Source organism: Humulus lupulus, chromosome 3 (assembly GCF_963169125.1).
Source record: "Humulus lupulus chromosome 3, drHumLupu1.1, whole genome shotgun sequence".
Lineage (NCBI taxonomy): Eukaryota > Viridiplantae > Streptophyta > Magnoliopsida > Rosales > Cannabaceae > Humulus > Humulus lupulus.
Genome location: NC_084795.1, coordinates 61,716,639 through 61,729,837, shown reverse-complemented (window position 1 = coordinate 61,729,837; position 13,199 = coordinate 61,716,639). Strand labels below are relative to the sequence as shown.

Sequence of the window (13,199 nt, the reverse complement as noted above, 5' to 3'; positions counted from 1 at the left end):
CCTTAGGAGAATTACAACGTTTCAGTGGATAATCACACAATGCTCTCTTGATGAGTATTCAAATTCGAGATCCAAAAGTCCTTTTCTTGAGCCTTTTCATTCATATTTATAGGCTCAAGGGGGTTACATGGGCCAATGGGCCTTAATTCTCCTTAATATCAGCGTATTAAGGCAATAAAAGGAATATAATAAATGTAGTTATTACAAGATTACATATATTTAAAGGAAATAAACTGAAGCATGCGACCAGGGTGGTCGCATCTAATTGCGAGATCTGATGAAGCAATAAAGAGCTGGTCGATAGGCGAACAACACTTCTTCACTTTGACGCTGCCACGTGCCAACCACGTATAATAAATTCTTGCCACGTCATCAGGAGTCATTTTTGGGTAAACAAATTAATTCACAATTAATCAATTGCCCATAATTATTCATTTTCCCTGAAAAATTAATTATTTGGAATTTAGTCATTTTCTCTATTAATCTTCCTTGTGACATCCTTACCCTTGACAGTGTAGGATAGAGGCGACCCAGGGACCATGGACCATGGACCTATAATACGAAGCTCAAATAAACCAGATTATTAATAAAACTCTTTAATTCAATAATCTTATTTATTAATTCCATGGTGATTCTACTATAAATATGGAATTACACTCTGAGTATTTATAGAATTATATTTATAGAATTTTTTTCTTGTAGTTCATTGATATAATCAATAAATGTAGTTTTGTCCTCCATTTATTGGTTCGTTAATTAGAGCTAGTCAAAATTTCATTTTACCCTTCAAATTACCTATTGTTCCTTAAGTACCATTAATTAACTAGCGAACAATTAATCTATAATCATATTATAGATTTGAGTTAAAAAATTATTCAATTCAAGAATTAACCCTTAAGGGAACCAATATTCGATCTGTTAGGAAAGCATGGATTCAATTATTGTAAAATCATGTTCCCAGCCATTCATGATATTGAATCTCCAAAACAGAAGTCATTAGCCTCATTACGTCAAGAGACCTTAACGAATGAATCAAAAGATCCAATAAGCATAAACAAGAGTTCATGATTACGTAGGATTTAGACTGATCTACAAATGATCATCTATTATGATATAAATTAAATCTTTATGGAAAATAGTAAGTTTATAACGATAGCTAATTCATATTGGTCTTGTCATATATAATCACTATTATATACAACACCTTTAGCAAGATGTCTATCCACATTAATAATCGGATTCTAGATGCATCCCGTATGCTTAGTAAACCGTGCTAGCAACCATTCATTAAAGATTTCATACTTTAATAAGTTGTTGACTATTTTATTCACTATATATGATCTTAATTCTCTTATACTAATACAAGATCATATTCTCATAAATGGATATGGAATTTTCTCATATTTATACAAATTATTCAATCAATAATTATAACATTCAAATATAATAAAATTGTACTTTTATTTAAATCAGTAAAATGTATTTTCACATGCTTTTAAGGCATAAACCCGAGTAGTTTTGTCCTCCATTTATTGGTTCGTTAATTAGAGTTTTTCAAGAATAACCATTTTACCATTATAATTAACCTCTTGTTCCTATAGTACCATTAATTCAATGGTGAATAATTAATCTATAATCATATTATAGATTTGAGCTCAATAATTATTCAATCCCAAAATTAACCCTTAAGGGAACCAATATTCGATCCGTCAGGAAATCATGGATTCCATTATCGTAAAGTCATGTTCCTAGTCATTCAAGATATTGAATCTCCAAAAGAAAAGTCACTAGCCTCATTATATTAAGAGACCTTAACGAATGAATCAAAAGATCCAATAAACATGAACAACAGTTCATGACAACTCAGAATTTAGATTGTTCTGCAAATAATCTTCTTTTAAGATATGAATTAAATGTTTATGGAAAACAGTAAGTTTATATAGAAATTAATTCACATCGGTCTTGTCATATATAATCACAATTATATAAAGTACATTTACAAGATGTTTATTCACATCAGTAATTTGAATCTAGATTACTTGCATCCCATATGGTTAGTAAACCATACTAGCAACTATTGATTAAAGATTATGTAATTTAATATGTTGATGACTATTTTATTCATTATATATTGTAACTTCTCAAATTACCTAACGAGGCTTAAGACCTTGATTAGGGAGCCAAGATGGAAAATTATGTATTTATGTGATATATATGTGTGTCATTATATGAATATGTGAGTTATATTATAATATGACTAGATATGCATGTTTATGTGTATTAAATATGCATATGGGCCTGTTTCTTATTCGAAGGGAAATTTTCGTAATTTGGCCCGTTACGGGTATATTTGGAATATATGTGCATATATGTGATAAATGTGTGAGACCACATTGTTGTATGGATATATTTGGGTTACTCGACACAAGGCGATCCTAGGGAGCAAGTTAGCAGGAAAGTCACAACGGGACCAAACACCTGACTCGGGGTATGTCAAGGGGTATTTTGGGCATCTAGTACATTATCGGGTTATCGGGTAATGAGAATAAATATTCGAAGATATATTTGGAGTTAGTGAGATAAGAAGTGAATTCTAGGGATTTTGACCATTTTACCCTCGGGGGCATTTTTGGTACCCCGAGTCTCGGGATTTACTTAGAGTTACTTAGAGTCTAAGCAACCTCACAAATTCAGAAAACAAAAAATAAAACATGCTCAAGACGCTCTCTCTCTCTCTCGTTTACACACACTCTTTCAATTTCCTTGGGAATTCTTGCGATTTAGGAGGAATCGAGGCTAGCTTAGGCTTGGGATTGCTTAGAGAGAATCTTAGCATCATTTGGGGCAATTGAGGTAATGATTTCCAGCCTTGAATCTCTCTGTTTCTCTGGTTTTTAGCTAAGTTTTGGACTTTAGAAACCCAGTTCTGAATTTTGGGATTTGATGAGGTTTTGACCAAGTTTAGGATTGGGTTGTGTGTTTTGAGGTACTGAGTTGTTTGGGAACTTTTTTTTTGGGTTTTGGTTATGTTTCAATAGGTTTTTGGTGAGATTTGGCTTGAAGAAAACAGGGAAAATTGTGGGTTTTCATATCGAGCCGCGACCCTGTTCTTGGGGTGTTGCGACTCTCATGAAAAAACGGAGAATGAGGTGTTCGTCTGCCATTTTCAGCCGCGGCGCCTGCAGGGAGCGTCACATCGTGTGTGGTCCAGAAGAGAGCCCTTGGGCTCTCTAACTTGAGGCGGGCCGCGGCTCTTGGGCCTTGGGTCGCGGCACTTGTAGGGATTTTGAACCCCGAGAAGGTTTTGAGTGCGGGAACTCAAACCTAAGGGCTCGGGATTGATTCTACTACTCGGTTTAGTAAAATTCAACGTCCTGGAGGCTAGGACTCGGTCCGAAAGCCTTTATTTGCTCATTTTTAACAGGATTATATATTAGGGTTGTGACTAGGTTATCGCTAGGGGCTTGGAACCAGGATTGTACTCAATGGTCGTCCTTAATATACATTGCACTTGGACCTAAGGCAAGAAAACTGCACCCAATACGTGATATATGTGATTAGGGCTTGACCCGATTGTTTATTATAACTATGAATAGGGCTTGGGCTTCTAAGAATAAATGTGATTAAGCAATGTTTGTGCTCATTGATTAAACATGCTTGAATGCTCCGTGTCTGGCTAGTTTTTTATTGATCGTATGCATTTCCTGCGTAGCCAGGGCTCGGCCCCATTAGAGAACATGGTTATTACTATGGTTGTGTTTAATTGACTGAGTTATATGATTAATATGTATGCATACTTGTATTGTCTGAGGTATGCTTATCTGCATCTGTATCTGTTTGTCTGTTTGTCTGAATATCTGGTTAAGGCCTTGACTTATTTGTCAAGGGCAGCAATAATGTTGTAACGACCTAAAAATACTAATAGGGTTTAGTGCCTTGATTAGCGTGATGGGAGGGCATAATTGGATATATGTGTGTTTAATTGATTAAATTCATGACTATGTGGCATGCATGATATATATGATGATATGAATATATTTAGATGCATGTTTATGAGTATTAAATATGTGTGTGGGCTCGTTCTTGTTTATAGGGGCATATCTGTAATTTTGGTCCGTTAAGGGCATGAATGTGATTATATGTGTTAAATGATTGAGACCACATTATTATGTGGATATATTTGCAGTATACGGCTTTAGGCGATCTTAGTGAGCAGATTGGCGGAATAGTCACAACGGGGTTTAATACTCGACTCGGGGTGAGCTTAGGGGTATTTTGGGAAGTTTAATGTATATTTGAGATTTATTGAGTAATGGGTAAATATTTGGTAGTTGGTTGGACATGACGGGATTGATTGGGAATTGGTAGGATGACTCGAGAAATTAGCGGGAATTGAGATAAATGACCATTATGCCCTTATGGGCAATAAAAGAGGCTGGGTTAATTAAGAGGTATTTTTGTCTTTGGGATAAGGATATACTCAGAAACTTTAGGAAAAGACCAGAATCACTAAGGAAGGCTCTCAACACTCTCTCTCCCTAACATACACGTTCTCTCTCTCCCTCTCTTTTGCCTAAAGGAACTTTGAGGTTTTGGAGGAGGAAACCCAGGGAATTCAGCAGGAAAGTCTGGGGAATTGAGGCTAGAAGTTGACAAGAATCAACTGGGGAAATTAAGCTACAGACTGAGGTAAGCATCCTGTTTTTGTTTCTGTTGGGAATTTAGATTGTTGGATGAATTTGACTGGATTTTTGGGTGATGAATTATAGCTGAGTTGGGATGGTCATTTCAGTAGGTTTTGATGTGATTTATTGTGCCTAAACTATGTAATTAAGAGTCCTAGACTTGTTTTTGGACTTGGTATGGGTTTGGGGTATGTTTTGAGGTTGGATTTTGGGGCTGAGAGTTGGGGAAAAACATTGGAAAACCAAGGATTTATGGGTTCGCGAGTGCGCGTCGCGACCCAGTTCATGGGTGTCGCGACCCGCGTGCCCAGAATGCCCTGGGAGGGCTTGCTGACTTGAGGGTGCGCCGTGACCCTAGGGGGCAAGTCGCAGCCCGCCTCCCCCCAGAAGCAAAAGGCTGGACCTCTCACTTGAGGTGAGCCACGACCTTCAGGGCCAGGTTGCAGCCTGCCTAGACGGTTATGGCCTAGGTTTGTTTTTAGGCTAGGGAAGGCTCGTGGATTTAAACCTAAGCGCTCCGGATGAATTCTACTACCCGGTTTAGTAGAATTCGAGGTCCCGGAGGCTAGAATTTGTTTCCAAAACATTTAATAGGATTAGAATTTGATGGTTATCCATTATTGCTTGTGACTAGGGTTACTATTAAGGCTCGGGACTGAGGATCGTGCTCGGAACCGCTCTTTATCCATCGCTCAGGACTCGAGGTAAGAAAACTACACCCATGTGGTTGTGAACGGGACTGAGATTCCTTGTAATTGAACGTATGTGTGTTCTGTAACTTATATGATTGTTATGTGTAATGTAAAAGTACGGCCTCAGGGAGCCGGGGCTGATGATAAGCGTGCTGAACGCAACTCGACCTAAACGAGTCGGGATTAGCTAAATAACTAGAGGGCTCGGTCTAAGGGCGCCGACACCTAAATATTTGTATTACAGATTGGGTTATATGCTTGAAAGTATATGTTTATCATTGTCTAGTTTAATAATTGTATTTTGTTGTTATTTAACTTATTGATCTATGGTTGCTATGTATGCTCTGTTATTACCTATGTTTTGTTGAATTTAGTTTTCTTGTTGGGCCTTGGATCACAGGTGCTACGTGGTGCAGGTAAAGGCAAAGGAAAGCTGGATCAACCATGAGTTAGAGAGCTTTGGGGGCAGAGTGTACATCGACAGCTGCTCGACCGCCACGGCCGAGGAAATTACAGGGACTAGAGCTCAAACTTGTATTTTTCCATTTAGACTGGCTATAACTGTATTAATTTTTGAGAGTTTTTTCTGCTTTGTAAACCTTATTTTTGGGATCCCATGTATCAAACTTTTATCTTAATTAAAGTCAATCATTTTTCAACCAAATATTTTAACCCTAACCTGTCAGATGACTTTAAAAACACATTTATGTACAAATGGCTTGATTAGCAGGTCCTGCACTATTTTAAACACACAGTGTAACGGTCTTGACTATCAGGGTGTTACAAGTGTGTTGCGCGCTGGTCAAGAGATTTAGGCCCAATCAGGGACGTACTATTACATTGGCCGACCCTATGGTCGTTGGAAAACAAAGCGATTGGCTAGCTCTATGGCTAGTTACTCAGAGCTAAGGGCAAGGGTCCCAGGTGACTCGACGGTCACATAGCTAGGGCATAGGGCCCCGAGTTGACTCTGTGGTCATCTATTCAGGGCAGCGGGCCCCAAAATGATCCAATGATCATTTATTTGTAATTTTATGCATGCATGAGTAGGTTATTACTGCTGGGCATGCTAGATCTGTATCTGAAATCTGTATTTACCTGTTTGTGCACATTTTTAAGTTTTCTTGCTGAGCCTTGGTTCACGGGTGCTATGTGGTTGAGGTAAGGGGAAAGGAAAGCTAGACCAACCATGGGTTGGAGAGCTTCGATGGCGGCGTGTACATATGCGGCTGCTCATCCACCATGACCGAGGATATCTCAGAGGAACTAGGGTTGTATCCCTTATTATGCCGCTTAGGTCGGCTGGTTGTAACTTTTGACTTGTATATAGCCTTTTAAACATTTGCTTGTATCATTTTGGGATCCCATGTATTTATTAAACTTTTAAATGAAAAGTCAACGTTTCCTTTGAACAAAATATTTAACCCTAACCCTTGACGTTAACCTTAGTTACACGTTTATAACTAAGGGACTTGAATAACAAGTCTAGTACTATTTAAAGTACACAGTGTATCGGTCCTGGATTAGGAGGATGTTAGATATATGGACTTAATTCTCTCGTACACATACAAGATCATACTCTCATAAATGGATATGGAATTTTCTGTTATTTATATATAAATTATTCACGCAATAATTTCAATAATCAATTATAATAAAATTGTACTTTTATTTAAATGAATAAAAATGTCTTTTCACATGTTTTTAGGGCACTAACTCTAACATAATCTGAAACAAAGAGGAGCATTTGATGTATATAGTTTGGATTGTGATTTGTTGAGTTTAAATAATTTTAGTTTTGGATATTGATTGGGTGATTTTGATTTTTTTTAACAATGGTAATCTTGTTCTTGGATATTCTCGGTAAATGATAATTTTTTGAAGAACATCAAAATAAGACCTGACTTTGAATGGAAATCCGGTAATTTGGGTTTATTTATTTCGTTGGTTGATGGTTATTGTTCTTGATTTGAAATGAATGTTGATTTTTTTAATTTGATTATGGATTTGGGATTTTGGATGATTTTAATTTGGTAATAGGTTTCATTTTTAATAATGGTGATGATCATTTTTTTATATAATTAAGTAAAAAAATAAGTGCTTAAATGATTTGAATGTTTAAATTAATATTTTAAATAATTTATGAATTTGTTATTACTTTTAAATGATTTTTTTATTTATTTTGTAGATAAAAATAAAAAAAAATACTAATTTAGACCAATCAGAACTAGCCACGTATGTACCTAGTTATTGTTGAGATTGGTCAAATCTAATGGTTAAGTTGTTTACACAATGTGGTGTATGGTGTAAAATACTTAATGGTTTTTCATTCAAGTTGAAGTGAAAATATTAGTTTTTGTTGTAGGCATTAATAATTGGTTTTTTTGGGTCTAATGTGATGCAATGAGTTATCTAAGCTTATCCTAAAAGTTTAGAGTCATTTGGAGGTATTTAAGGGTAATTTTAGGCATCTTAGGCGGTGGAGAGGCGACATGTCGCTAGAAAGCTTAAAAGCCTTATGCTGAAAAACACAATAGGCTGATTGGCGACATGTCGCCTAGAGCTTTTCATGAAAGGTTAAAATGACTCAAATTAAAGTGCTTAAGTAGCCTAATCCTATTGGTTTAGCCTAATGACAGTGCCTACACTATAAATAAGGATTATTGGAGTTGTAAAGTCTTGATCACACTTTTCAACTCTATCTTTAGCTCTCAACGATCATAAGTTTTCTCCAATAAACTCGCCAAGAATTGGTTGACTTGTGTGAGTTTCAAATGCTTGTTTAATCCCATAATTCATTACATTTTGGTGAAGCTTTAAGCAACTTTATAAAGACTTGGAATAGAGATTTTGGACAACGATACTCCTCATGTATAAGCCTTTTGATATTTTCCAAATTTTAAGATTCAATTGTCCAATTTAAATGTTGTATCTCTCTAAAACCCTAACTATCTACGATAGACTATTTTAATTTCGTTTTTGAGTTTTCCATTATATTTTGTGTATTCACCCTTGATAGTTCTATTATATTTTTTCTGAGAATTCCAATTATCTAGGAGGTGTAATTTTACTCTCCATTTTATATTACATTCTAGATCTTGTTTTAGTCTTTGGATTTTCAAGATTTGCCTCCATATTATGCATGTGATTTTTTATTAGTCTTTAGAGTTTATATTATTGAGTTTGTTCCTAATATTTATTGATGATTCATAGTGTGTAAGCCATAAATTCTCAACAGTAGCCACTTAACGGCCAAGTACCTATCGCTGCCAAGAAATGTTGACGAAAAATTGTTTATAAACTCAAAAATAAAATTCAAACTATTAAAATTCTCTTATTTGGATTAAATTAATTGGTTAATTCAAATAATTAATCCAAGGATGTATGTAAAAACACGTTTTAACAGATTGCGGAAATGCTTAAACAGAAGTATGATATGTGTAAACAGAATTACTTAATCAGAAACGTAAAAATAAAGGACACACGAATTTTTACGTGGTATCAACAACCTTTGCAGATTGTTACTAATCCACGGGGCCACGCCCAGAGAATGAAGTTTATTAGATAAGAATTATTCAAATTACAATCACCAATTGACTTATACAATCTTAAAGACTCCCTCTTTAAATTGTCGCAATCCCAGCAATTTGACACTTCCTAATAACACTTCCAAATGACTCAGAAACTTGAACTCCCTTCAACTTCTGGTCCGTGCACTAATCATCCCGAAAAGTGACTCACACTACAAGCTTCTCCCGAAGCTCTTAAACAAAGTGTCATTGAGAGTTTTACCTGCAAAACAGTTAACAAACATATGCAAGAAAAACAGAAAACAAAACAAAGAGCTCTAGGACAAAAGCTCTCTACACATGAAAACGGCACTTCAACAAAATATGAAATCAATCTCTCAAGTCATGACCTAATCGCACAGGTCAGAAGCTTTTATAGAGAAACAAAAGCATAAATAAAGAATATTCACCATTGATTACTTGATGCACAAGATAATTCTAAATAAGGTAAATATCCATCTGTTTTGACAGAACCGGATTCTGCTGAAACAAAAGATACCCAGACTTTCCTAACCGAGACAATGAGAATAAATGACAAGAATATTTCCAAGATAATTCCAGATTTATTCTATATACGGAAAGAGATATTTACAGCAGAGAATATTACACAATAAACAAGATTTAATCAATAAATACAATATTAATTTTGACTAAAACCAAAAATGCCAATAAACTAAAAGTAGAAACAAATCCCTTAAAACCGAGATTTTACAATCTCCCCCTTTGGCACTTTGGAAGGCAAAATTAATATAACACTCCTGCAAGAAAAACAAGTTAGTGATTACCAAATAAAACTCCCCCTGCGAAAAAGCACAAGTAGGCACAAGTAATCAAAAACAAGTAATCATAATAAAACTCCCCCTCAAAAAGTAGAGGGTCCAGAGTTTGATGTTCACAAAAACTTAATAAAAAATAAACCAGGAGTGCTTCTCCCCCTATTTGTCTGTCAAAGTACCAAAGAAAAATATAAAAGACCCCAAAAGACCAATGTTGTATGGCAAAATAAACAAATAAAATAAAACAATGGTCAAGAATTTGAAGCACGGGTGGCAAGCATCAGAAGGTCTTGAATGGACTGCTGGATGAGAGCAAACTTTGTGTGAAGATCATCCATACTAGAACGAAGGAACGCCAATTCTGTAGCCACAGCAGGCGAAACTGTTGGGACAGAATCAGGGGGCAGGTCCTCAGATACGAAATTGAGGGACTGAGGCTTCACTTTCTTGGCGCTTGGTGCTTCGCCAGTCTCATTGGAAGGGCCACCTGATCGGAATGAAACGGCAGTAGAGGCTAGGACCAAGTCTTCGGTCTCCAGTTTGATGTCATTATTCTGCATGCTAAGAATTTTATAAATGAGATGGGGAAAGGGCAAATTAAGAGACTTACGATTACCCCTGCGGAAACCAACAATTTGATCAAAAATGTGTTTCGCCAGATCAACTTCTATGCCTGTGCCAACTTTATAGAGGAATGCGGCCAGGTCAAAAGAAATGGTGTTAGTGTGAGATGTAGGCTTCCAGTTGGAAGTGGCAAACTTGTGGAGCACAGCATACATATTTGTCAGGTTGGAGACCAGCAGAACAGTGTTGGGGGACCACTGCATTCGTTGTCCCACGAGCTCGGACAACACTTCATCGCGATCAAGTGTGTCAGCAGCTGGGTCTTCAACAGTTGCAATCGGAATTTGGAGTGCGATTGCAATATCGTTAGGAGAGAAGGAGTACCATTGTCCGCGGACATAAACCTTTTCGAAGTGAGGGGACTTTGGATCAAGCACATCATGGGTAAGATTGGCATAAAACTCCTTCACAACACGCTCTACATAGCCAGAAAGCTTCACCAGGGACCCAACCCACTCACGGGTTTGAAGCAAGATGAGAACTCCGAATGACCTATGATCGCTAAGAACAAAATTCCTCTCCGGAAGGAACTTACGATGGGCATACAACATCATATCTCGTTCATTATCATTATAACAGAAGGAATAAGAGTGAGGTTGAAATTTTACCACTGACTTAGTAAGAGGAGTACCAGACCGAGAGATGGGTTTCTTTCCTTTTCCCTTGGATGAGGGTTTTGTTACCACAGAACTGGGAACAGCGGCGACAGGGCTTGAGACTGTGGCCACATCTGGATCAGACGACGCAACATCTTCCTCTTCCCTTGGCTCAGAGTCGGTGGCTGATTCTTCAGGTTCCTGAGACAGCTCTTTGTCAGAGGCCACTTTCACTGGGATATCTTCTGTGGATTCTTCAGCCACTGTTTCCTCTTCTTCATCTGCCTCAGAAGTGGACGGTGATGGTGGGTTGTCCTTGAGACGTTTCTTGATCGAGGATAAAGGAGAGACAGTCGAATCGGAGGGCGTTTTCCTCTTCAAAAAACCTTTGGCATTTGTCTTTGATGGGAGAGACGACTTCTTTGGTGGAGAGGGTTCGACAGACCCTTTTTCGGATGCCCTAGTCTTTTTGGTTGGAGCGCTCTGAGAAGAAGGAATAACAGATTCCTTTTTGGTCACCACCCCTTTAGGTGGTGGTGACGACACAGGGACAGCATCATCAACATCGGGGAACACCAGAGGGGTCGCCGTGAGAACCGGAGTTGTCTGCTTATGCGGCTTCATTTTGGGTTTTGTCCCCGCAGATGAACTAGGCGTCGAGACGGACTTAGGAAGAGCAGAGGCAAAAGGCAAGGCTGTGCTGTCAGGTGTTTCAGACAGAGGATTCGAGAGATTGGTTGGAGTTTTCTTTGAGTGTGCTCCTCTGGTCCTCACCATGGTATCTATAACAAAAAAAAAAACAAAGACAAGAAATAACAGCCAAGAAGATGAAGAAGAGTTAGAGAAATCGTGTGAGAGAGACAAGAGGAAGAAACCCTTATATAAAGGACCAAACCGAATGTGATCTTTCCATTACTCAAAAAGGACGGTTAATTGCCCAAAAATCTGTCACATCTCTCTGAAATAACTGCTCAAATCTGACAAGGAAGAGATGTTTCCTTTTTCAAAAAATTTTCTTATTAAGACCAAATATCCTCATCATGGCACACGATCGCCTTGCTCCCTTCCTTTACACTTTTCTTTCCCTTTTTATTACAACAATAGAGGAACACAAAAGGAAACTGAATTTAATGGTGAAGATCACGACACAATAAGAGAGATCAAACCCTAGCCATACGATTTCAAAAAAGGTAACCACATCAAAGACTTTAAGCAACACAATATTCTCAATTAATTCACGTGAGATGCCAAGAATAAAAAAATCTTGAATAACTTGGTATATTGAAAAGAAACTCATAAAAGCAATATTCATAAAACCAAGATTCGGTCAAGACAATTCCCCCATATTTCCTTTTCCTTTTTTTAATTTTCCTTTTTTTTTTAAAAAAATAAAATAAAACTAAACAACAAATACAACTTGAATTATGGGCACGTGACAAACAATCTGAACAATCAATGAAAGAATCATGTGTGTATGAGAACCTTAAAATAAAAAACCTTGTGAAGATGAACTCTTGAGCAATACTTGAACACAAATCAAGCATAATCCAGCTACTAAGCATATTTCAAAATGAATCAAACACTATGTGAATCATTTTTCCTTTTTTTTTTTTTAAAAATTCGGTGAATCACAACTTCAAGCATATGTGTGTGAGAGTGTAGCAAGGGAACATTGCCCAATTTGACAGAAAGTCTCTTTCAAAATTTTGTACCCTATGAAGACGCTCTCACACTTACCCTAGTGGTAGCCCTTTTCTATGGTAGAGTATCCTCTTCATAACTCTGAATTACAAAGTTCCAACTTACTCAAAGATGGCTTTCACACACTAGGAAGGTAGCTCTATTCATTCATAGGAGCCTGAAATTGTGAAACACTAAACACCACTGTCACATAAAACAATGCTTGATTCACAGAAATATACTACGAAGGGATTGCTATTTGATTTTACTCTAGGCATGCAAATCAGGAATTCATACAACACAGGATAATTTATTCTAAGTCATACACACAGATTCTCAAAATGTTTGAACAGATTCTAAGCTCGTGCCAGCAACCAAGAACCAATACTTTAAACAAGACAAACTCCCAAGGATTTTCTGAGGAAGTCAAACCTAACCGAATCCAAGGCCTTGGTGAAAATATCTGCAAGTTGTTTTTCAGTTTCAATATACTCAAGCACAAGAGTTTTATTCTCAACTAATTCTCTTATGAAATGGTGTCGAATATCAATGTGCTTAGTCCTAGAGTGTTGTACCG

General features: G+C 37.1%; 1 protein-coding gene across 1 annotated transcript; it reads right to left on the bottom strand.

Annotated features, from left to right (window-relative positions):
• Window positions 1-9,973: 9,973 nt before the first annotated feature.
• On the bottom strand, window positions 9,974-11,719 carry LOC133824230 (uncharacterized). The gene has a single exon (XM_062257097.1). It carries the CDS (start codon window positions 11,717-11,719, stop codon window positions 9,974-9,976), a length of 1,746 nt encoding a protein of 581 aa, XP_062113081.1.
• Window positions 11,720-13,199: the final 1,480 nt, after the last annotated feature.